This window comes from Erithacus rubecula (genome assembly GCF_903797595.1).
Source record: "Erithacus rubecula genome assembly, chromosome: 23".
Taxonomy (NCBI): domain Eukaryota; kingdom Metazoa; phylum Chordata; class Aves; order Passeriformes; family Muscicapidae; genus Erithacus; species Erithacus rubecula.
The window spans coordinates 2082269-2107246 of NC_136675.1; the positions used below are offsets into that span (position 1 = coordinate 2082269).

At 50.4% G+C, this 24978-nt stretch overlaps 1 protein-coding gene across 8 annotated transcripts in view; it reads right to left on the reverse strand.

Moving 5' to 3' along the window:
* Window positions 1–24978, reverse strand: part of PUM1 (pumilio RNA binding family member 1) — a 90526-nt gene that overhangs the window by 42792 nt on the left and 22756 nt on the right. For 4 of the 8 annotated variants that reach the window (XM_079325787.1, XM_079325784.1, XM_079325780.1 and 1 more), the window contains exons 4-9: window positions 18798–18906; window positions 15966–16144; window positions 14260–14426; window positions 9353–9623; window positions 1244–1337; window positions 87–191 (exon numbers count right to left, since the gene is read on the reverse strand). In XM_079325787.1, coding sequence (XP_079181913.1) covers window positions 87–191; window positions 1244–1337; window positions 9353–9623; window positions 14260–14426; window positions 15966–16144; window positions 18798–18906 — 925 coding nt within the window. The remainder of the gene's footprint in view (window positions 1–86; window positions 192–1243; window positions 1338–9352; window positions 9624–14259; window positions 14427–15965; window positions 16145–18797; window positions 18907–24978) is intronic. The other 4 variants (XM_079325785.1, XM_079325781.1, XM_079325783.1 and 1 more) reach the window with 3 other exon arrangements.

Sequence of the window (24978 nt, forward strand, 5' to 3'; positions counted from 1 at the left end):
CCTCCGCTCCCCCCAGGGGCACAGCAGACCCCCCTCCCCTCCCCCCAGGGGCACAGCAGACCCCCCTCCCCTCCCCCCCCTCTCACCCAGCGTGGCCGCTGCCGCCAGCCCCGCCGCGTAGGGGTCGGTGCCCGGGGGGGCGGCGCTGATGATGTAGGGGTTGGGCACGAAGGCAGCGGGGGCTAAACCTGCTGGAAACACTCCTGTCAGTACAGACACACACACACCTGCCCCACCAGCCCCTGCTGTGCCTGGACAGCACCAAACTCTGTCTTGTCACGCTTTTCACAGGTGGTTTTCTACTGGGAGTGTTGATGGGCAGAGGACAGATCTGGCATAAAAAATCCCCATTTCCAAGGACTGGGTGATCCTTAAGAGATAAAATCCTTTATACCCAACAGCTCAGGAGCTCCTGCAGGGCAGACAGACCCTGTTCAGGAGACTGGGGTTTGTTACTACTCTGTATTTCCTCCAGTGAATAACTCAGGGCCCAAAGCACTCCATGGGCAGCACAGGAGCCCAGCTCTGAGCCTGACAGTCTGGAAAGGCTCAGGAGGGGAAATCCCCTCCCTCTGCAAGGGACAGTTCAATCATTAGAGACAGGCCAGGTGGGTGTGCAGGGGAGGTGAAGGGCAGGAAGTTAAAAAACTGAGTAATTTCAATCTCTGAACTCCACTGAGCACACGAGGGCTTAGAGCTGGGAGGCCCCAACACATTTATATTGAGGGTTTGGGCAGGAAAACTACCACAAACTGCTTATTGTGCTAAAAACATTTAAGTTTAATCATCCAGGAGACCTTCTATAATTTCCCTGGTTTTCTACACAATTATTTTATTTAGCTAATAAATATATTTTATTAATATCAATCATGTGTTTACATAAATTACATTTTTACTAAGAAGACGTGAGGCAGCACATTTAGCTGATAATAAATTGTGCATTTCCCCTCACTTTAGTGTGCTGTCACCTTGATTTACTTCACTCAGAGACTTCCAAAGCCTCTCCTGACTGACCAGCACCCTCAGGAGGGTGAGAGAGTCAGTCCTGGCAGACAGGAACTCCTTTAACAGGAGAGTGCAAGCAACACCCACAAACAAATCTTTAACACATCTGCTCCTGCGTGGGTTACCACGTGTAGAACACATTTTAACCCCTCCCAATCCTCCTCCCTGTGTTCCCCACGGTCAGGAGCAGGGCAGGGGGCTGGGGGCTGGGGGCTGGGGGAGGGGCAGGCTCACTCACCGATGTGTGGCTGGTGGGCAGCAGCCAGGGCATACTGCTGCTGCTGGGCTGCTGTCAGCTGCTGCACGGCCAGAGCATTGGGCCTCTGGAACAGCTGTGGGCAGAGCACAAACACTGCTGAAACGGGGCACAGAGAGTCCTGAAACTGGGCACAGAGAGCCCTGAAACTGGGCACAGAGAGCCCTGAAACTGGGCACAAACACTGCTGAAACTGGGCACAGACAGCCCTGAAACTGGGCACAGAGAGCCCTGAAACTGGGCACAGAGAGCCCTGAAACTGGGCACAAACACTGCTGAAACTGGGCACAAACACTGCTGAAACTGGGCACAGAGAGCCCTGAAACTGGGCACAAACAGCCCTGAAACTGGGCACAAACACTGCTGAAACTGGGCACAAACACTCCTGAAACTGGGCACAGAGAGCCCTGAAACTGGGCACAAACACTCCTGAAACTGGGCACAAACACTGCTGAAACTGGGCACAGACAGCCCTGAAACGGGGAACAGAGACCCCTGAAACTGGGCACAAACACTGCTGAAACTGGGCACAAACACTGCTGAAACTGGGCACAGAGAGTCCTGAAACTGGGCACAGGGAGCCCTGAAACTGGGCACAAACACTGCTGAAACTGGGCACAAACACTCCTGAAACTGGGCACAGAGAGCCCTGAAACTGGGCACAAACACTCCTGAAACTGGGCACAAACACTGCTGAAACTGGGCACAAACACTCCTGAAACTGGGCACAAACACTCCTGAAACTGGGCACAGAGAGCCCTGAAACTGGGCACAAACACTGCTGAAACTGGGCACAAACACTCCTGAAACTGGGCACAGAGAGCCCTGAAACTGGTCACAAACACTGCTGAAACTGGGCACAGAGAGCCCTGAAACTGGGCACAAACACTGCTGAAACTGGGCACAAACACTGCTGAAACTGGGCACAAACACTGCTGAAACTGGGCACAGAGAGCCCTGAAACTGGGCACAAACACTGCTGAAACTGGGCACAGAGAGCCCTGAAACTGGGCACAAACACTCCTGAAACTGGGCACAAACACTGCTGAAACTGGGCACAAACACTGCTGAAACTGGGCACAAACACTCCTGAAACTGGGCACAAACACTGCTGAAACTGGGCACAAACACTGCTGAAACTGGGCACAAACACTGCTGAAACTGGGCACAAACAGCCCTGAAACTGGGCACAGAGAGTCCTGAAACTGGGCACAAACACTGCTGAAACTGGGCACAGAGAGCCCTGAAACTGGGCACAAACACTGCTGAAACGGGGCACAGAGAGCCCTGAAACTGGGCACAAACACTGCTGAAACTGGGCACAAACACTCCTGAAACTGGGCACAGAGAGCCCTGAAACTGGGCACAAACACTCCTGAAACTGGGCACAGAGAGCCCTGAAACTGGGCACAAACACTGCTGAAACTGGGCACAAACACTGCTGAAACTGGGCACAAACACTGCTGAAACTGGGCACAGACAGCCCTGAAACGGGGAACAAACACTGCTGAAACTGGGCACAGAGAGCCCTGAAACTGGGCACAAACACTGCTGAAACTGGGCACAAACACTGCTGAAACTGGGCACAAACACTGCTGAAACTGGGCACAAACACTCCTGAAACTGGGCACAAACACTGCTGAAACTGGGCACAAACACTGCTGAAACTGGGCACAAACACTGCTGAAACTGGGCACAAACAGCCCTGAAACTGGGCACAGAGAGTCCTGAAACTGGGCACAAACACTGCTGAAACGGGGCACAGAGAGCCCTGAAACTGGGCACAAACACTGCTGAAACGGGGCACAGAGAGCCCTGAAACTGGGCACAGGGAGCCCTGAAACTGGGCACAGAGAGTCCTGAAACTGGGCACAGAGAGCCCTGAAACTGGGCACAAACACTGCTGAAACGGGGCACAGAGAGCCCTGAAACTGGGCACAGGGAGCCCTGAAACTGGGCACAGAGAGTCCTGAAACTGGGCACAGAGAGCCCTGAAACTGGGCACAAACACTCCTGAAACTGGGCACAGAGAGACCTGAAACTGGGCACAGAGAGTCCTGAAACTGGGCACAGAGAGACCTGAAACTGGGCACAAACACTCCTGAAACTGGGCACAGAGAGACCTGAAACTGGGCACAAACACTGCTGAAACTGGGCACAAACACTGCTGAAACTGGGCACTAACAGCCCTGAAACTGGGCACAGAGAGCCCTGAAACTGGGCACAGAGAGTCCTGAAACTGGGCACAAACACTGCTGAAACTGGGCACAAACACTGCTGAAACTGGGCACAAACACTCCTGAAACTGGGCACAAACACTGCTGAAACTGGGCACAAACACTGCTGAAACGGGGCACAGACAGCCCTGAAACTGGGCACAAACACTCCTGAAACTGGGCACAAACACTCCTGAAACTGGGCACAAACACTCCTGAACTGGGCACAAACAGCCCTGAAACTGGGCACAAACACTCCTGAAACTGGGCACAAACACTGCTGAAACTGGGCACAAAAACCTCTTAAATTGGGTTTTCCCTCTGCTGTTCCCTCTCAACCCCAAAGGATTTATCCCAGTGCAGCCTGGGGGCACCAGGGGCTGCCAGGAGCACCCCCAGCTGCTGAGTGACACCAGTGACACCAGTGTGACCTCCCAGTTTGGCTGAAGTGAGAAATGAGGTGGCACTGGGGTGGCAGTGCCACATCTGAGACACCCAAGATGCCTTCAGAGCCACCAGAGGGGACATAACCTCAGGATCACAAACCCCAGACCAAACACCCCCTTCACCTGCCCAGTTCTCAAGTTTATAGAGATTTATTTCTCACTAAGAAAAAATAATAGATTCCCTTGAATTATTTTTGCTGATGGTTTGGGTTGGTTTTTTTCCCTTTCTTCAGGGCCTCACTCAAAGTTTCTTTCCCAGCTTCTTCTGCCTCCCCCTAAAGGAAATCCCTGAATTTCAGCTCTAATTAAAACATTTAAGGACATCTCCTCTGAAATGACCCCTCCTGCCCATCCCCCCTCACTGCCAGGAACCATTTCCAAGGTGGGAATCACAAACCAATGTGAGAAATGTTTTCTCCCTCCACTCCCTCAGAAAAGACCTGAATGCCCAAATGCCCACAATTTTCACACCTATTATTCTGCTCTCCTTCCACACAAGTGAACTGCTGGCAGAAGCAGCAATAATTCTGCCCAAATTTTTTGGCAGAAACCCACAACCATCAAGAAGAAGCTCAGAAACATCAAGAAAACTCCCTTAATTCTTTTATTTAAAGGTAAAAAATTGGCACTGGTTCTCCTGAGAGCAGGGTGAGCAAAGCTGTGTGAGAAAATCCACCTTTATTTTTGTCTTTTAACAAGCTGAGGTGGAGAAAACACATCTGAGGGATCAGCACTGGGTTTATGAGGTGGAAATGTAGAATTTAGGAGGGCCAGAATTAACCTGCTCTGTGCCAAACCCTCCCAACAGCTTTGTTTGCTCATCCCTCAGGAGATTGGGGCTCCTACAAACAGTCAGGGTTATCAGAATGTTCCTTGTGGAGGAAATTATCAGATCTACAGTTCCTTTATTGCCTGCCTGGGCCATAAACCCCCTGAGCAGTCTGGGTGCACAGCACACCTGCTTTTCCTGCCCTTCTTGTTGTTGGAAGGTGATTTTTGTGGTCACACAAAGCTCTGGTACCTCTGTTCAGCTGCCACCAGAGCTGGGCCAAAGCTCCACTGACACCCCTGAGTGCAAAAAACAAGGAGATAAAGGACAACAGGAGCTGCAGAACATGGAATCAGGAATAGTGGCTCTGTGGGAGTCACAAAAATCCTATAAATCCCCTAAACTGCTTCCTGAAGTGTGGATTCCTCTGGAACATCCTCAGCTTTGGGGTCTGCTTTCTTAGCAGTTCAGCAATTTTAGCTTTTTAACTTCCTTCAGCTGAAAAAATGTCACCAAACCCTTGAGTATTCACATGCTTTTGCATCCCTGGATCTGCATTTCCAGCCTGTTGATGTGAATTCCCTCACAGTGAGGCAGAAAGGAAATGGTTGGGTTATTATTGCCTTGTCTTGAGACCACAAAAAATCATTTATCTTCCTGAAAACACTTCTTGTACTCACTTTACACATGTGAGGACTTCCACACCTCCCAAATGCAACTCAGTGATCTATCTGGAGACAGAGGAACTGGGAAAAGGAATCCACACCTACTCAGAGCATCAATATTTCCCCATCAATATTTCACCTGCTGCTCTTGGCTCTTTTTGTTCTCTGCCTGCTCTGGGGGCCCAGCTGGTCCCTGCAAAATTTGAGTTTCAGACAGAAAAAATCTGCAAGAAAGCTGGAAAGGGACTTTTTACAGCATAGGATGAGGAGGAATGACCCTAAACTAAGAGAGGAAGAATTCAGATGGGATCTTGGGCAGGAATTGTTCCCTGGCAGGGTGGGCAGGGCTGGGATGGAATTGCCAGAGCAGCTGTGGCTGCCCCTGGATCCCTGGCAGTGCCCAAGGCCAGGCTGGACACTGGGACAGTGGGAGGTGTTCCTGTGTGACAGGGGTTGGAACTGGATGACTTTTAAAGTCCTTTCTCACCCAAACCACTCCAGGACCTCTCCCTCTCCTCACTTTAATTCACAGCCTTGCTCAGCTCCCTCAGAAGAAACTCAGCCCAGCTCCAGCCCTGCAGCTGCAGATTCCATCCTGTAGCCTGCCCAAGGCAGCAGAGCCAAGACAAACCATCCCCAGTGCAGGCTCTCCTCAGCCAGCCAGGCCCAGGAGCTCTGGGCATCACCAACTCCTCAGCCTTAGGAAGAGCTGCTGATCCTCTCTGTGCTGTCTCCCTCTGCTGACAGCACAGCCCCACACTGCAAACCTGCACACCACTGCTCAAAGGGGGCTGAGGCACTGCAAACAGCCAAGGAACCTCTGCAACAGGATAGTAACCTGAATTTACAGAGGTAAAAAAGTGCACCTGGAGCATTTCATGCTGCTGGAGTGAAAAGCTACAAAGCCCTGACATGGCTCTGGAGGAGTTCAGGGAGATGATCCAACATTTCAGTGAGGCTGCTCTATGTGCAAATGAAGATGATTTCCAGCAGAGGAGCATCTCACTGAGGGAATTCCAAGGAAGCTGAACCCCACAGTTAAGGCAATTCTGGAAGATCAGATTTCCTTCAGCCAGTTCTTCTGCAGCATCACCACTGCCATCTCTAAGCAGATCTCCCCTGGATAAACCCTTCCCCCTCCTCATGCTGCCAGCCTGAAATCCTCCCCAGGATGGGATGCTTCCCCACAGACCCAAAGGCACTTCCTGGGATGAATCCCTCCTTCAGGACAGACTTCCAGCTGACACAGAATGGCGAAGGACAGATTCCTTCTATCAGGCTGAGAGTGGCAGTGGGCAGCAAGGACCCCTGGTTTGGGGCTCAGGAATTATGGAAATGGGCAAAGGAGTGAGCCAAGAGCCCTGGATTTACACAAACCTGCCCTGAGAGGGAAATGGGCTGATCTTCACTACAGCTCCTGTTTGCTTTCACTGCAGGTGGAAGCTGCAACAAGGGTGAAAAGTGAAAAGAACAAATCTTGTTTGACAGCACAGCAGGACCTGGGTGGGACTGAGGGGCAGCAGCTGTGACCCCACTGCCCCCCCAAAATCAGGGAGAGACAAGTGGGGATTTGGGCCCCACAACAGAGAAATGGGAAGGGTCTGAGCCCCAGGAGGGGCTGAGGGAGCTGGGAAGGGTCTGAGCCCCAGGAGAGGCTGAGGGAGCTGGGAAGGGTCTGAGACCCAGGAGGGGCTGAGGGAGCTGGGAAGGGTCTGAGCCCCAGGAGTGGCTGAGGGAGCTGGGAAGGGGCTCAGCCTGGAGCAAAGGAGGCTCAGGGGCCCTTGTGGCTCTGCACAACTCCCTGACAGGAGGGGACAGCCGGGGGGGTTGGGCTCTGGGAACAGGGACAGGGACAGGAGCAGAGGGAACAGCTCAGACTGGGCCAGGGGAGGCTCAGGGTGGGCAGAGCAGGAATTTCCCCATGGAAAGGGTGGGCAGGGATTGGAAGTGCCCAGGGGGGTTTGGAGTGCCCATCCCTGGAGGTGACCCTGAGATCTCTGGCTGGGGACAAGGTGGGGATTTGGCACAGATTGGATTTGATGCTCCGGGAGGGTTTTTCCAAGCTCAGGGAATCCCAGACAATGATGACCCAGAGGTGCCACCAGCTCCTCATGGACAGTGCCCATCCACTTGTATGAAATAAAAAATCCAAACCCAGCCAGAAACCTGCACTGCTACCAAAACAAGCAGCCTTCCTCTGGGAGGGTTTATTTCCACCAGTGAGGTGCCAGACATGTCAAATTTTAAATCTTAATTTTTAAAGGCTAAAAGAAACAAATAAAAACTTCTTGAACTTGTAAATGAGCATTCACCTAAATAGAAAACCCCGACAAAATGCAAATTCCAGGCTTCCTAGTCCAGCTGCTCCATTCCCATCTCTAATGCTTCTCCAGCAGCAGCTCACTTGTGGAGCCCTAATGTTTTAAAAAACACACAACTTTCCTGGTTTAAAAGTAATTCTGCCATCCTGGGCCTTACATCAGAGCAAGACAAAGACTTGGAACTATCTGGTTTGTTTTTTTCCTTTTTGAACTCTACAACAGCTATTTAGCTTAATCATTAAATTTTCCATCATTAACCTCCCAAAGATGCTGTAGAACAGAGCAGCCAATTGAGCTCCAACACAGATATTTACATTGCTTTTAAGACTGTGATAACTCAGCACAAACTTGGCAATGCTTTCCCTCACTCCAGAGTGCCAGGGGCTCTTCTGCTATAAAAATCAGATATTTTAGGGAAGTCAGGGAGAGTTATATATCCCTGCAATCAGCTCCAACAAAGGATTCCCTTCTTCTTTGAGGGCTATCAGACTTGCAAAGGGAGAGCAATAAAGTTCCCAATCATTCCCCAAAGGAGCAGGAACAGGAGCAGAGCAGGGATTGCTGGAGCCAGGCCCAGCATTGAGCAGCAGCCAAGGGAGGCTCTGCACCAGGGAGTCTGGCCTTGTGTGGGAGAAAGGTCAAACAAAGCTAAGCCAGGCTCAGATAAAGGTTTGTAGTAGTGGACTCTGCCCTGAGGGTTTAAACCAGGCTCAGGTAGAAGAAGAAGTTGTAACTGCCTCAGGCTGCTCTGGCTGGGGCAGCAAAGCTGAGTGTGGGGCTCAGCAAAGCTGAGTGTGGGGCTCAGCAAAGCCCAATGTGGGGTTCAGCAAAGCCCAACGTGGGGCTCAGCAAAGCCCAATGTGGGGCTCAGCAAAGCCCAACGTGGGGCTCAGCAAAGCCCAATGTGGGGCTCAGCAAAGCCCAACGTGGGGCTCAGCAAAGCCCAATGTGGGGCTCAGCAAAGCCCAACGTGGGGCTCAGCTCAGCACCAGCGTGGGGCTTAACAAAATCCAACATGGGGCTCAGCCAAGCCCAATGTGGGGCTCAGCCAAGCTCAGCTCAGGGCTCTCAGTCACCACGTGGCTCCAGGGGCTGTTTGGGGTTTTTAGCACCTTTTGCTACTTGTAAAGTTCTTGTTCAATGCAGCTCCTCCAACAGGCAGGGTCACACAGAGGGCAGGGCTGGGGACTGGGATGGTGCCAGCTGTGCCACTGTGCCCCAGTCCCAGCAGGGACACACAGCACAGCATGGTGACAACACCTCCAGCCTGGTGACAACACCACCAGCTCCCCCTCCATCCCTCTCCCCAGGACAGGGTCCTGAGCCCATCCCAGCCCACACTGACTCATTTGGGATGGATCAGGGATGCCCCTGGCACAGATCAGGGATGCCCCTGCCATGGCTCAGGGATCTCTCTGGCATGGATCAGGGATCTCTCTGCCATAGCTCAGGGATGCCCCTGCCACGGTTCAGGGATGTCCCTGCTACACTCAGGGATGCCCCTGCCATGCTCAGGGATGCCCCTGGCACAGCTCAGGATGCCCCTGGCACAGCTCAGGGATGCCCCTGGCACAGCTCAGGGATGCCCCTGCCATGCTCAGGGATGCCCCTGGCACAGCTCAGGGATGCCCCTGGCACAGCTCAGGGATGCCCCTGCCATGGCTCAGCCCGTACCTGCTGCTGGGAGCTGTAGTCAAAGAGCCCCACGGTGGCGGCGGCCGAGTCGACGGGCACCTGCGTGCCCGAGTAGTCGAACTGCAGGGGCTCCATGCCCACGTGCTCCATGGCATCCAGGGGCACACTCTGTGACTCCATGCTGGGGAAATCCTCCACGGGCTTGGCCCCGTTGCTGCTGGCCAGCTGGGCCAGGCCCTCCGAGCCGTTCTGGCTCGGGCCCAGCAGATCCACCTCGCCCGCAGAGCTCGCGCAGTTCCCCGGAGTGCGGCTGCGGGAGGGACAGGTCAGCAGAGAGGGACAGGAGAGGGGACAGGGCAGGGGACAGGGGAACAGGGGACAGGGACAGGGGACAGGGCAGCAGAGAGGGACAGGAGAGGGGACAGGGCAGCAGAGAGGGACAGGAGAGGGGACAGGGCAGGGGACAGGGCAGCAGAGAGGGACAGGAGAGGGGACAGGGGACAGGGCAGCAGAGAGGGACAGGGGAACAGGGGACAGGGAAAGGGGACAGGGCAGCAGAGAGGGACAGGAGAGGGGACAGGGACAGGGGACAGGGCAGCAGAGAGGGACAGGGGAACAGGGGACAGGAACAGGGGACAGGGCAGCAGAGAGGGGACAGGGCAGGGGACAGGGCAGCAGAGAGGGACAGGAGAGGGGACAGGGACAGGGGACAGGGCAGCAGAGAGGGACAGGAGAGGGGACAGGGACAGGGGACAGGGCAGGGGACAGGGGAACAGGGGACAGGGCAGAGGACAGGGCAGGTCAGCAGAGAGGGACAGGGCAGGGGACAGGGGAACAGGAGACAGGGCAGGGGACAGGGGAACAGGAGACAGGGCAGGGGACAGGGCAGGTCAGCAGAGAGGGACAGGGGAACAGGGGACAGGGCAGGGGACAGGGGACAGGGTAGGGGACAGGGCAGCAGAGAGGGACAGGATAGGGGACAGGGCAGAGGACAGGGGAACAGGGGACAGGGTAGGGGACAGGGCAGCAGAGAGGGACAGGAGAGGGGACAGGGACAGGGCAGGGGACAGAACAGTGCTGCACCCCAGCAATTCTGAAGGGCACCAATGCTGCAGGCCTGCAATGCTGCAGCCCAGCTCCTCACCCTCCTGAAGCCCCTGGAGGTGCTGGAGTACAGGGGGGAAAATAAAGAGATGGTCTGCCACAGTTCACCAAATTAACTCCATGGAAAAATTGATTTATTTTAAAAACACAGATAAAACCAGCAATGCTGCAGCCCAGCAGCTCACCCTCCAGAACCACCTGGAGGAGCTGGAGTTTCTGGGAAAACAAAAGAATTGGTCTGAAATAGTTCCTCAAGGAGAAATTGATGTGTTTTTAATAATACAAAATAAAACCAGGAATGTTCCAGCCCAATATCAAAGCCCTAAACACACCAGAACTGCTTGGAGGTGTTATAGAAAAGGGGTGAAAAAATAAAGAGATGGTCTGAAAGAGTTCCCCAAATTAATTCCGCTACAAAATTGGTGTATTTAAATAGTTACCCCAGTTAATTTTATGGAGAAATTCATGTATTTTAAAAAATACAAAATAAAACCAGGAATGATCCAGCCCAACATCACACCTCTAAACCAGAACTTCTTGGAGATGTTGTAGAAGATGGGGAAAAATAAAAAAAATTTAACAGTTCCCTCAGTGAATTCTACTGGGAAATTGATATATTTAAAAATAAACAAAAAATAAAAACCAGAGTGCTCCAGCCCAGCACCCAGCAGCAATACATCCCCAGGCCCACCAGAACTGCTGGGAAGTGTTGTAGAAAACAAGAAAAAAATATTGTCTGAAATAGTTCCCTTAGTTAATTCCACATAGAAGTTGATGTATTTAAAAAAATAACAGCAGGAATGCTCCAGCCCAGCACAAACCCACCAGAATTACCTGGAGGTGATGTAATAAAAAGTAATAAAAGTGGGATAAGTAAAAAACATGGACTGAAAGAATTCTCTGAGTTAATTCTACATAGAAATTGATGTACTAAAAAAACAAAAAAACAACAAAAAAAACCACAGCCCCCAGTCCCCAGCCTCAAACACCTCTTAACAGTAAAAATGTAAAAAAATTCAGTTTCTGTTTTCTCCTCAATTGAGAGTGAGACAGAACAAGCCAGAACCTACCCAGATAGTTACATTTAATGGAGATATTTGGTGATTTTCAACTGTGTGAAGCTCTGGCACCAAATGCACTTCACACCTTTCTGAGGTGGCTGCCATGGGTCCTGATCACCTAAATAAGGACTGGACTTCATGGGAATGCTTCATATCCAGGGAGGAGCCAGGAATGTGCATTTCCCAGCATTTTGTTGGGCTTTTAATATTTTAAAAATAATTTGTTTGGCTTTTCAAGCCAGCAGGAACCACAACAGATACAGATATGGGCAAAGAACAGAAATCAGTTACACCAAGGGCCACAATTTCAGGAGGGTCCCAAATGGAATGGAAACCCCCAGCTGCAACTGGGAGCAGGACAGGAGCAGAGCCAACACCTCCCAGGGGGTTTCCACAGCAATCCCACCCAGAGGGAATTAAATCAGGTGTGAAAATCATTCAGGATTGCACACCCAGCCCTGAGCTCCTCCTGGGCTTCCCTGGGGACACTCAGAACATCCTGGGGACATTCCAGCATGGAAAAATCTTCCCAAAAACACTGAGGTTTGGAACTGGGCTGATCCCACAGGGATGTCTCAGTTATGGCTGGGCAGGGTCTGTTCTGCTCCTCACCCCCCAGTGAGGAACTGGGGGGGACACAGCTGGGACAGCTGATCCCAACTGATCTGTCTGATTTATAAAAGAGATTTGATCATTTATTCATAAAATCATCTGGATCAGATAAACGAAGGAGTTTGTCACACTGAGGGTAGGAAGGGGCTGGGATGGAATTGCCAGAGCAGCTGTGGCTGCCCCTGGATCCCTGGCAGTGCCCAAGGCCAGGCTGGACACTGGGAGCAGCTGGGACAGTGGGAGTGTCCCTGCCAGGGCAGGGGTGGCACTGGGTGGGATTTGAGATCCTTTCCAAGTCAGCCCATTCTGGGATTCTGTGATAACCCAGCCCACACAGCCCCCAGAGCTGAGGGAAGGTGTTTGGAGTGAGGGTGTTTGGAGGGAGGGTGTTTTGAGTGAGGGTGTTTGGAGGGAGGGTGTTTGGAGTGAGGGTGATTGGAGTGAGGGTGTTTGGAGGGAAGGGTGTTTGGAGTGAAGGGTGTTTGGAGTGAGGGTGTTTGGAGTGAAGGGTGTTTGGAGTGAAGGGTGTTTGGAGGGAGGGTGTTTGGAGGGAGGGTGTTTGGAGGGAGGGTGTTTGGAGGGAGGGTGTTTGGAGGGAGGGTGTTTGGAGGGAGGGTGTTTGGAGGGAGGGTGTTTGGAGGGAGGGTGTTTGGAGGGAGGGTGTTTGGAGTGAGGGTGTTTGGAGTGAAGGTGTTTGGAGTGAGGGTGTTTGGAGTGAGGGTGTTTGGAGTGAGGGTGATTGGAGTGAGGGTGTTTGGAGTGAAGGGTGTTTGGAGTGAGGGTGTTTGGAGGGAGGGTGATTGGAGTGAGGGTGTTTGGAGTGAGGGTGTTTGGAGTGAGGGTGATTGGAGTGAGGGTGTTTGGAGTGAAGGGTGTTTGGAGTGAGGGTGTTTGGAGTGAGGGTGTTTGGAGTGAGGGTGTTTGGAGTGAAGGGTGTTTGGAGTGAGGGTGTTTGGAGTGAGGGTGTTGGAGTGAAGGGTGTTGGAGTGAGGGTGTTTGGAGTGAGGGTGTTTGGAGTGAGGGTGTTTGGAGTGAGGGTGTTTGGAGTGAGGGTGTTTGGAGTGAGGGTGTTTGGAGTGAGGGTGTTTGGAGTGAGGGTGTTTGGAGTGAGGGTGTTTGGAGTGAGGGTGTTTGGAGTGAGGGTGTTTGGAGTGAGGGTGATTGGAGTGAGGGTGTTTGGAGTGAGGGTGTTTGGAGTGAGGGTGTTTGGAGTGAGGGTGTTTGGAGTGAGGGTGATTGGAGTGAGGGTGTTTGGAGTGAAGGTGTTTGGAGTGAAGGTGATTGGAGTGAAGGTGTTTGGAGTGAGGGTGATTGGAGTGAGGGTGATTGGAGTGAGGGTGTTTGGAGTGAAGGTGTTTGGAGTGAAGGTGATTGGAGTGAAGGTGTTTGGAGTGAGGGTGATTGGAGTGAGGGTGATTGGAGTGAGGGTGTTTGGAGTGAGGGTGATTGGAGTGAGGGTGTTTGTTCCTCACCAGTCCCTGTCACAGAATCCCAGATGGGTCAGGCTGCAGGACCCCAGAGGGTGACAGGTGCCACTCCCTGCTCCAGCAGGGCCATCCCAGGGCTCAGGCACAGCAGTGTGTGCTGGTGCCTCTGCAATGCCCCAGGAGGAGACTCCAGCCCCTCTCTGGGCTCTGCCCCCTCTGCAGGGGCAGCTCCTGGCTCAGCCCCTGCCCCTGGTGCCACTGCTGGGCCCTGAGCAGAGCCTGGGGCTGCTCTGAGCCTCCTGCACACAGGGACAGACAGACAGACAGACAGGGACACCCCCAGGGACTCCCCCAGGGACACAGGGGGACACCCAGGGACACACCCAGGGCTGATTGGGTGTCCAGGAGCTCCCCAGCCTGGGAGCTGCTGCAGCCCTGGGACACTGTCCCTCCCAGTGGAGTGGGAATTCCCAGCTTTCATGGACATGGGATGGCTGAGCACCTTCCCTTGGCAAGTGCTGGGTGAGTTCCTGGCTTTGCTTCACTTCCATACCCAGTTTCTCCTGTCCCATTAAAATATTCCCACCTCAACCTATGAGTTCCCACTTTCCCCTTCTGATTCTCCCCCAGGGGCACTGCAGGGGATGGAGTGAGAGCCTGCAGGGGCTGAGCTGATGGCTGGGATCAGAGCCAGCACTAATTAACTGCTAATTGATGAATGATTAGCCAGCAGTGCACACACCTGAAGTCTTTGACGTCGGCGTCGATCCCGTTCTGAACAGGCAAACCATTGGATTTGTCCATCACATCCCCCTCCTCCTTCAGATCTCCCAATTTATCTCCATCAAACGTGCCCTTGCTCTTCTTATCCCCTTTGTCATTCTCATCACTCTCTGCATCCCTTGGCCCCTGGGCAAGACAGACATTGTTTTAATAAGCTGAGTTTTCAGATCAATTTTCCTGTTAGCCCTAGGTAGGAACAAATCAAAGACACATGTCACAATAAAAGAAATCACTTGCAAACATTAATTCCTAAAAGAGAAATAGGTAAAAATGCAAAATATTTAGTAATAATCAAAAAAATAAGGGAGTTAGTTCTCACTCTTCCAAGAGTTTTTATCTATTCAGGTTTCTTCCATTTAGTAACTCAAGGTTTGCTTTTTTGTAGGCTCTAAAAATCCCATCCCCCCAAAAAATTTAAGCAATTCTCTTTCTACATGGGACTTAAGCACTTCAAAAATCAACACCAGCAAATGCTGCAGGGGTATAAAGTGAATTAATGCCTCTCTGAAGTGCCTGGCTCAGTGTCAGTGACAGCTCAACTGGACAAGGGTTGGAAAATCACCTCAGTTTTGGGCCATGAACACTGAATTCCAAGGCACAGCTCATTTAAAAACACTCAAATAAATCACTGCCTCAATCACTGGCTCCTGTAATCCTGAAGCACATTTCTTTGGGAGAAAAGGGGGGAAAAAGAGGAAAAAAAAAGGATTTCTGTTCTGTTGAGCATTTCATGAGTGGCATTACATCTGCAGCATGTCTGCATTTTATTTCACTTGGGAGGAGAATAAAGGGTGATGCTGCCTGGGGCAGTGTTTTGAACAACAAAAGGGAGAGGAAAAACAACATAATTTATGATAAAAAGCAGCAAGGGGCATATAAACATATTTATCAGAGGCAGTTTTGGTGCTGTCACAGACAGAAACATCCAAACCCTGCCTTGCACTTGACTGGAGGGAGAAGTGCTCTGCACACACCATCTCTGCCCCTATCCACTGAACCCTTTTCCCACTCTCTCTGATTGGAGGGAGGGAATTTTCCCTCATATTTAGAGAAAAATAAAATGTTCTGAAAGCAAAAAATCTGTTGGTGTCACTTCCAGAAGAAAATAAAATTGTGCTTCCTTAATATTCCTTGGAAATGCCCCCTGTAAATGCAGCTTTGGAGCAATATTCCCCCAAAGAATGATGCCACCTCTCCCCACATCCTTAAATTCAGGCTGTGCCCCTTCCCCACCCCCAAAACACAGGGGTGCTGCTTTCCCCATGGCAACAGCAATCCAGCTGTAAAACACACCCTGCAGCAAGCAGCAATTCCAGAGTGTGACACCAATGATTTACTGAGGGGGGTTTATCCCAAAAAACTGCATGCAAGGATAAACACATGAGAGTTAGCAGCAGCCAAGAGAGCTGGGGTCCCATCATCACATGGAGATTTTGTTCTGAGGCAGGCACAGCCTCCTGGAGGTTTTTTTCCAAGGATCCAGGGAATGCCAGCACCTTCCCATCTCCCACCCCACATCCTCAAGCCAAGGACCAAACCTGCCCTGTTTGAGGAAAAGCTGAACTGAGAGCAAAGAAAGAAACCTCTGCCCCAGAATGATTCCCAACCAAACCAAGCAAGCAGCAAAGGGAGAAAAGAGCAGCAATGTGGGAATGGGGCACTTACAAATCCTCCTTTCCTTAGGCAGGAATCCCCAGGAGATGAGCTCAGCACATACTCCACCATGCTGACCCCCAGCCCCCCACTCTCTGAGCGTGGGGACAGCACTGAGTTCACTTCACTGTTCACATGGAAGCCCTGCCCAGGTCTCCTCTGCACCATAATTGGCTGGGAAACAGAGTGATCTGCAACAAAAACATGGAAATTCTCACAAGCACATCCAACTATTCAAAGGAGGCAAATTAAATCATTCAATATGTACTCCCCAGGGCCTTATTTGCACTAAGAAGTGCCAACTCTGGGACTCTGCTGATGTCCATTAGTAAAACCAGGATGGATTTCTCATTTTTTAAATAATGCAACATGTAAACCTGCAAGTGAGAGCTATGTTACATGTAAAACTGCAAGTGAGAGCTATGTTTAAAATCTAAACTTGTAGAATTTTAGAAATTTAAGAATAATTAAAGGCTGCAATTAAAAAAAAAAACCAAAGTCTTAGTTTTTAGTTTTAGTAAAATTCTTGCATTTGTACAGTGAAAAACAAATTCTGGATTGTTATTTAAAACATAACCCTGCTGCTCCACCAGCCTTGTGTCCTTTGTTCCATCAACTGTTGTGTTCATGTCATGATCAGAAATTTTTTGGCTGCTCTTTTCTTCAAGAAAAGGTTTCTGAGAGTTCATTTTCTCTTTTTCATCCCCCTGTCCCCCTGCAGCAGCCCCAGCCCTTTGCCATCCCTGCAGCCTTTGAGATCCAACCAGGACAGATTCAGAGTCTCCAAATCCCTCTGGGCTGTGCAAAAACCCCTGGCTGGGCAGGAGGGAGTGACCCCAGGGAGGGGAAAGGGAAAAGGGGGGAAAAAGGGAAAAATGGAAGGGGGAAAAGGGAGGGGGAAAAAGGGAAGGGGAAAAGGAAGGGGGGAAAAGGGAAAAAGGGAAAATGAAGGGATTCTCTGCTCCCCAAGCCTGGCTCAGCCCTGATCCCACCAGGCTGGACTAAACCAGCTCCAAGGGCTCCCCAAGCCTGGCTCAGATCTGATCCCCTCACCCAGGCTGGACTAAACCAGCTCCAAGAGCTCCCTAAGCCTGGCTCAGCCCTGATCCCCTCACCAGGCTGGACTAAACCAGCTCCAAGGGCCCCCCAAGCCTGGCTCAGCCCTGATCCCTCACCCAGGCTGGACTAAACCAGCTCCAAGGGCTCCCTAAGCCTGGCTCAGCCCTTATCCCTCACCCAGGCTGGACTAAACCAGCTCCAAGGGCTCCCTAAGCCTGGCTCAGCCCTGATCCCCTCACCCAGGCTGGACTAAACCAGCTCCAAGGGCTCCCTAAGCCTGGCTCAGCCCTGATCCCTCACCCAGGCTGGACTAAACCAGCTCCAAGGGCCCCCCAAGCCTGGCTCAGCCCTGATCCCCTCACCAGGCTGGACTAAACCAGCTCCAAGGGCTCCCTAAGCCTGGCTCAGCCCTGATCCCCTCACCCAGGCTGGGCTGAGCCAGACAGGCACATTCCCAGAAGCTCTGTCCCCTCTACACAGCCATTTTTCCATGTAAATAATAAAACAAGGCTTTAGCACTATCCCAAAGCTTTCCATTTAAAAAGTGCTATTTTCATCTGAGAAAATCCCACACAACAGTGAGGGAAATACCATTTCCTGGGAGCTCTACATCCCATTACCTGGGAAATGTAAAGATGCAAATCCCATTCCCTGGGAAATGCAAATTCCATTCATTTCCTGGGAGTTGTACATCCCATTCATTTCCTGGAAAATGTGCATCCCATTTCCTGGGAAATGCAAATCCATTCTCCTGGGAAATGCAAATCCCATTTATTTCCTGGGAGCTCTACATCCCATTTCCTGGGAAATGTAAATATGTAAATCCCATTTCCTGGGAGCTGCAAATCCCATTTCCTGGGAAATGTAAATCCCATTTATTACTGGGAAATGTAAATCCCATTTATTTCCTGGGAGCCCTACATCCCATTTCCTGGGCAATGTAAATCCCATTTATTCTGGGAGCCCTACATCCCATTTCCTGGGCAATGTAAATCCCATTTATTCTGGGAGCTGTACATCCCATTTCCTGGCAGCTGCCCCCACACCCAGCAGTGTTTCAGGAGCAGATTCATCCCACAGAAACCATGGACAGAACAAATCAAATGTCAGAATTTCAAACCCAGCACTTGCAGGTTTTTGTTTTTTTCCTAAAATCAACTTGAATATTTTCCTCCAAAGTTCAAAATCAGGGAGAGCTTCTGAGCCAAGAACAAATTCCTTGGCAGATAAAATTTAATACTAATTCAAAACCTCCTTTTCGTTTTTGTTTTTTTTTTTTTTCTTTATAAACTGAATGTTGCTCTCCCCTCAAATCCAAAATCAGGGACAGACTGTGATGCAAGAACAGACTTGGCAGATTTAACTCAACACTAATTCAAAACTTTTATTTTTTTTTTTTTAACTGAATGGTGGGTTTTGATTGGTTGGTGTATTATTTAAAAAATGAAGGGAGTTTTTAATCATCTTGTTCTCCAATATCTTTGTTCAAACTTTCAGCTGATCCATCCCAAGGCAGAAAACACACCAGAAATTGAAATTTTAAGGGCAATTTCACATTTTTAAGAAGATAAACCCAATTTGACACATATTCCCATTAGACATCCATGGATATCTTGATTTTATCACAAAGCAATGTCAGGTTTCTATTTGTTTTTTGTTATATAAACCAGATGGGTTTTTAGATTTTTTCAGAGCTGTGTCATCCAGCCTGGCCAGTGATTTCAGTAAATAAATCACACATTTCTGCATTCAACCCCAACTAAATTAAAGAAATAATTGAGCTACCTGATGTTCCCCAAGCACTGTCTCTCCACTGATCTCCCAGAAATATCCCTTTTGGTCCATCTTTGCTGGAATCATCAGATTCCCAAAACTTTTTACCCGGCAACAGCTGCTGCAATTAAAAAAAAAAAGAAAAAAAAACAAAACAAAACAAAAAAAAAGAAACAAAAAAAAGAACAAAACAAAGCAAAGCACGATTAAAATAAGTATAAAATGCTAACATAAACCATAAGCATCTCCCTTCTATCAGGCATCAATTATTAAAGACAAGTGATATAATTGAAATATTGATATTTCTGAGGTGAGAGCTGAGGGAACAATTCCATCTCCCCATCCCTGATGTTCCTCCCACTCCAGGAACCCCCAGACACACCAGACACTCTCACACTGACACTCTCCAGACTCTCTGCACTCACAAAAAAAAACAAAAGAGGGGGGAAATATTGTGATAGACATGGGAACACTGCTGGCAGGAGGGACAGGGGAGGGGACAGTGGCACCCTGAGGGTGGGACAGCCCTGCAGGGCACAGATGGCACAGCAACAATGCCCAGAATAACAGCTTCAGCTGGGATCACATCCACTATCTGCAGGGGACAAGGTCCCAGAAAATCCTGGGATGGATGATGGATGATGGATGGATGGATGGATGGATGATGGATGATGGATGGATGGATGGATGATGGATGATGGATGGATGGATGGATGGATGGATGATGGATGGATGGATGATGGATGATGGATGGATGGATGGATGGATGATGGATGATGGATGGATGGATGGATGATGGATGGATGGATGGATGATGGATGGATGGATGGATGGATGGATGGATGGATGGATGGATGGATGGATGGATGGATGGATGGATGGATGATTGATGGATGGATGGATGGATGATGGATGGACGATGGATGGATGGATGGATGGATGATGGATGGAAGATGGATGGATGGATGGATGGACGATGGATGGATGGATGGATGGATGGATGGATGGATGGACGATGGATGGATGGATGGACGGATGATGGATGGATGGATGATGGATGGATGATGGATGGATGGATGATGGATGGATGGATGGATGGATGGATGGATGGATGGATGGATGGATGGATGGATGGATGGATGGATGGATGGATGGATGGATGGATGGATGGATGGATGGATGGATGATGGATGGATGGATGGATGGATGGATGGATGGATGGATGGATGGATGGATGGATGGATGGATGGATGGATGGAATTCCCAGAAGAAACAGCAGCACACTGACAGCAAACTAACCATGAAATGAGCCCTGCCTCAGGCTGGGATACAACTCAAGGAACTGAAAAGACCCAAACCTGTCTGAAATTGCCACGGGACAAACAATCATCAGACATGGGGATCTCTGCTCTCTATCAGACTGCTGATAAGTCCTGACTGGTACCTGCTTCGGTGCCCTGACTGATATCTAATTGAACATCCTGATATCAAATGAAATATCCTGATAACCACTTCAATATCTTGATTTGATACCAAATTCAATGCCTTGACTGATATCAAATGAAGTATCATGATAGCCACTTCAATACCAAATTCAATACCCTGACTGATATCAAATTAAACATCCTGATAACCACTTCAATATCTTGATGGGATATCAAATTCAATGCCCAGTTGATATCAAATTAAATATCCTAACCACTTCAATATCTTGATTTGATACCAAATTCAATGCCTTGATTGATATCAAATGAAATACTCTGATAACCACTTCAATACCAAATTCAATGCTCTGAATAATGCCCAATTCAATATCCTGATAACCACTTCAATATCTTGATTTGACATCAAATTCAACGCCCAGCTGACATCAAATTAAATATCCTAACCACTTCAATATCTTGACTGATATCAAATTCAATATCCTGATAACCACTTTAGTATCTTGGTATGATATCAAATTCAATGCCCTGACTGATATCAAATTAAATACCCTGATAACCGTGTCGATACCAAATTCAATATCCTGATAACCACTTCAATACCTTGATTTGATATCAAATTCAATTCCTGGTTGATATCAAATTCAATATCCTGATAACCACTTCAATACCTTGATTTGATATCAAATTCAATTCCTGGTTGATATCCAATTAAATATCCTAACCATTTCAATACCTTGATTTGGTATAAAATTCAATTCCTGTTTGATATCAAATTAAATATCCTAACCACTTCAATATCTTGATTTGATACAAATTCAATTCCTGGTTGATATCAAATTGATTATCCTGATAACCATTTCAATACCTTGATTTGATACAAATTCAAAGCCCTGACTGCTATCATCAGCTCCTGCAGACACCTCCAGCAGATGTGCAGATGTGCAGATGTGCAGATGTGCAGATGTGCAGATGTGCAGATGTGAGGCTGAGCTGGAGGAGCAGAGCAGCTGCTGCTGCAGAGAAGCAGCAATAGGTGATCCCACAGCTCTGCTGTGCTGCTTTTTAAAGCACAGCCACAAAGTTCTGCTCTCCATTTCCTCCTCAACTCAACAAAGACCTGTTTGTTTACAATCCCATCCCTTCTCAGGCTGATTTCTGACAGGATTTCTCCTCACACCCTCAACAGGCGTGGGCTGCTGGAGGATCAAAGCAGGACCCTGCCCCCTGCTCCCCTTGCTGCAATCCCAAAATAACTCCAAATGGGAGGGCAGGAGGCTCCCAGGAGCTGCAACCATTCCCAAACAGATGGATCTGCTCCTCCATCTGCCCTGGGCAGGAGGTGGAAGCCAAGCCACTGCTCTCCAGTATTTACAAACATCTACACACATCAGGTGTCTCCCATTTTTTTTAAGCTTCTGCCACTCCCATATTTATTTAAATTCAGTTTGTTTTGGTTTTTTTCCTGCTGTTGCCACAGTGCAGAAATAGCAACTCTCCTCACGGCATTGCAAGGAATTCTGAACTGAAAGCAGCACAAAGTGATTAAACTGAATTTCAGTGGCAATTAAACACTTTCCCATTTCCCCAGACAACACCCCACAGTGCAGGACACAAAATGTTCTGCAGCCACAGCTCCAAACATGGAATCCTGGAACAGTTTGGGTTGGAAGGTACCTTAAACCCCACCCAGTGCCACCCCCAGGGACACCTCCCACTGTCCCAGGCTGCTCCAAACCTGCCCTTGGGCCCAAGGCCAGGCTGGACATTGGGGCTGGGAGCACCTGGGACAGTGGGAGGTGTCCCTGGATGAGCTTTGAGATCCTTTCCCACCCAAACCACTCTGGGAATCTCTCACACCTGCAGCAGCTCCAGCACACCTGGCTCTGGAACAGCATTTCCCTGCTCAGGGGGATCTGAAGCTCAAACAGCCCCTCCCTGTTTGCCCTGCTCTCAGGAAAACAAAACCTTTACCAACACCATCGTGCAGAACTGCACCCCAAAACCTCCTGAATTTTGCATACAAGAGTCACAGAACATTTTAATTCTTACTATCTACTGCACCCCCTGCTCCTGCACAAACAACCCCAGCTCTGTCCACTCCAGTTTAACCTTCCCCCTCCAGTTTCACCTTCCCCCTCCAAAAGCACCAGGTATCCAGCTGGAAGTTCTGTACCATCAGCAGAAACCAAGAGAAGAGAGATGTTTACCTCACACGGGAGATTCCCAATCTATTTACAGCTATCAGGGAAACCCAAAAGCCAATATTAACAGATGCTAAATGGGGGGCTTTGTTCTGTCAAGTGCTGCTCCAACCAACACACAGCGTTAGCAAGCAGCAATCATCTGCACTGAATTATGCAACAGGCTGCTAAGACAATGAATTTTTCCTCAGGGAAAGTTGTCAGTTGCAATGGAAGAAAAAAAAAGGGTATTTTAAGTGACTCTCATGCAGTTCTGCAGGTTGGAATTTTAAAAAGAACAAGCAGTGGTTTAGAACGAGAGTCGTTTATTCATTCCCTGGTTTTTATTAAAATTGACCCTATCCAGTATGAAAATAATCCTGCTAAGCCCTCTTACAAAGGACTTACCAGTTAGACCAATATTCAATTTAGCAGAGCAGGGAGGAGGGGAGGACTTACCCATCATCAACAAAAGCAATTCTTCCAGCAGCCAGGGCACAGAGATCCCACTGAGATGGGATTATGAATTAGACAAATTAAGAAAACTGATCCCCCTCAGACAAGGCAAATACTAAGATAAAAGCAGCCATCTGTGGAGAGCCGGGTTTATCTGCAGCAACAGGTAGGGAAGGCACAGCGGCTATTTATGGGTATTTACAGCTCCTGCTCTGCTTTACAGAGCCAGAGATGTTATCAGCCCATCCCAGCTGCTGCCAGCAGGGCACGGAGTGAGCTCCGGCAGCATGGCAGCCCTGAACAGCCTGCACAGCCCCGGGATAGCCCTGAACAGCCCTGCACAGTCCCGGGTTAGCCCCAGGATAGCCCTGCACAGCTCTGCACAGTCCCGGGTTAGCCCCAGGATAGCCCTGCACAGCTCTGCACAGTCCCGGGATAGCCCTGCACAGCCCCGGGATAGCCCTGCACAGCCCCGGGATAGCCCTGCACAGCCCCAGGATAGCCCTGCACAGTCCCGGGATAGCCCTGCACAGCCCCTGCTCAGCTCCAGGATAGCCCTGAACAGCCCTGCACAGTCCCGGGATAGCCCCAGGATAGCTCTGCACTGAGCCAGGATAGCCCTGAACAGCCCTGCACAGGCCCGGGATAGCCCTGAACAGCCCCAGGATAGCCCTGCACAGCCCCAGGATAGCCCTGAACAGCCCTGCACAGGCCCGGGATAGCCCTGAACAGCCCCAGGATAGCCCTGCACAGGCCCGGGATAGCCCTGAACAGCCCCAGGATAGCCCTGAACAGTCCCGGGATAGCCCTGCACAGCCCCAGGATAGCCCTGAACAGCCCCAGGATACCTCTAAACTGCCCCTGCCCTGCCAGGAACAGGCAGTGCTCTGCCTGCTCTGGAACTCACTGCTCACAGCTACAGGGAGAGAACAGGAAAGGGAGCACAGGACTGGGGATGTCTGACCATTCCCTGGGCTCTTGTTCAGGTCTGCTCCCATCCCTGCCTGAGCTTTCCTGAAGTGTCAGGGGAGCAGCTGTGGCACCACCACCATCCCTGGCCCACTGCTCCCATCCCAGCCCCACTGCTCCCATCCATCCCAGTCCCACTGCTCCCATCCCCATCCCACTGCTCCCATCCATCCCAACCCCACTGCTCCCATTCATTCCACTGCTCCCATCCATCCCACTGCTCCCATCCATCCCAACCCCACTGCTCCCATCCATCCCACTGCTCCCATCCCCATCCCTGCCCCACTGCTCCCATCCATCCCACTGCTCCCATCCCCATCCCTGCCCCACTGCTCCCATCCCAGCCCCACTGCTCCCATCCCAGTCCCACTGCTCCCATCCCAGCCCCACTGCTGCCATCTCCACCCTGGCTCCACTCCTATCTCCAATGCTGCCAGCACTGGGGAAACAGAAACTCAACCCAAACATTATTCCCAACTGCCAGCACTCCCCAGCTGCCAATGAATCAGAAATTTATGGGGCCAATGAATCATAAACTGATGGGAACACAGCACAGGCCTCAGCAGCATGGAAAGCAGAGGCACAGGGGTTTAGTTTGGGGTGGTTTTATTCTTCATTTTTGTTTGGTTTGTGGTTGTTTTCTTTAAAGCAGGTACAGGAGTGTCCAGCTCCAGTGTCACTGTGACTGTCTCCAGGACCTGCCCAGCTGCACCAGTGGGGCATTAACCATGGACATGGACAGAATGATGGAATATCCTGAGCTGGAATATCCACAGGATCATGGATTCCAGCCCCTGTCCCTGCCCCCAGCAATCCCCCTGCCCATCCCTGGAGCTCTGGCAGTGCCCATTCCCTGAGGAGCCTGGGCAGTGCCAGCACCTCTGGGGGAGGGAAGAACCTTTCCCTGAGCTCAGCCTGAGCTGCCCTGGCCCAGCTCCAGCCCTGCCCTGGGTCTGTCCCTGTCCCAGAGAGCAGAGATCAGATCTGCCCCTCCAGGTTCTGTCCCAAAGTTCCCCTCCAACGACCCCCAGGGGCTGCAGGAATTTCACTGCCCACACTCAGTGATCCCAGCACTGCACCTGCAAGAGCAGCAACCCAGCAATAATTAAACCCTGTCAGTTAAATGCACAATATTTCTTACCA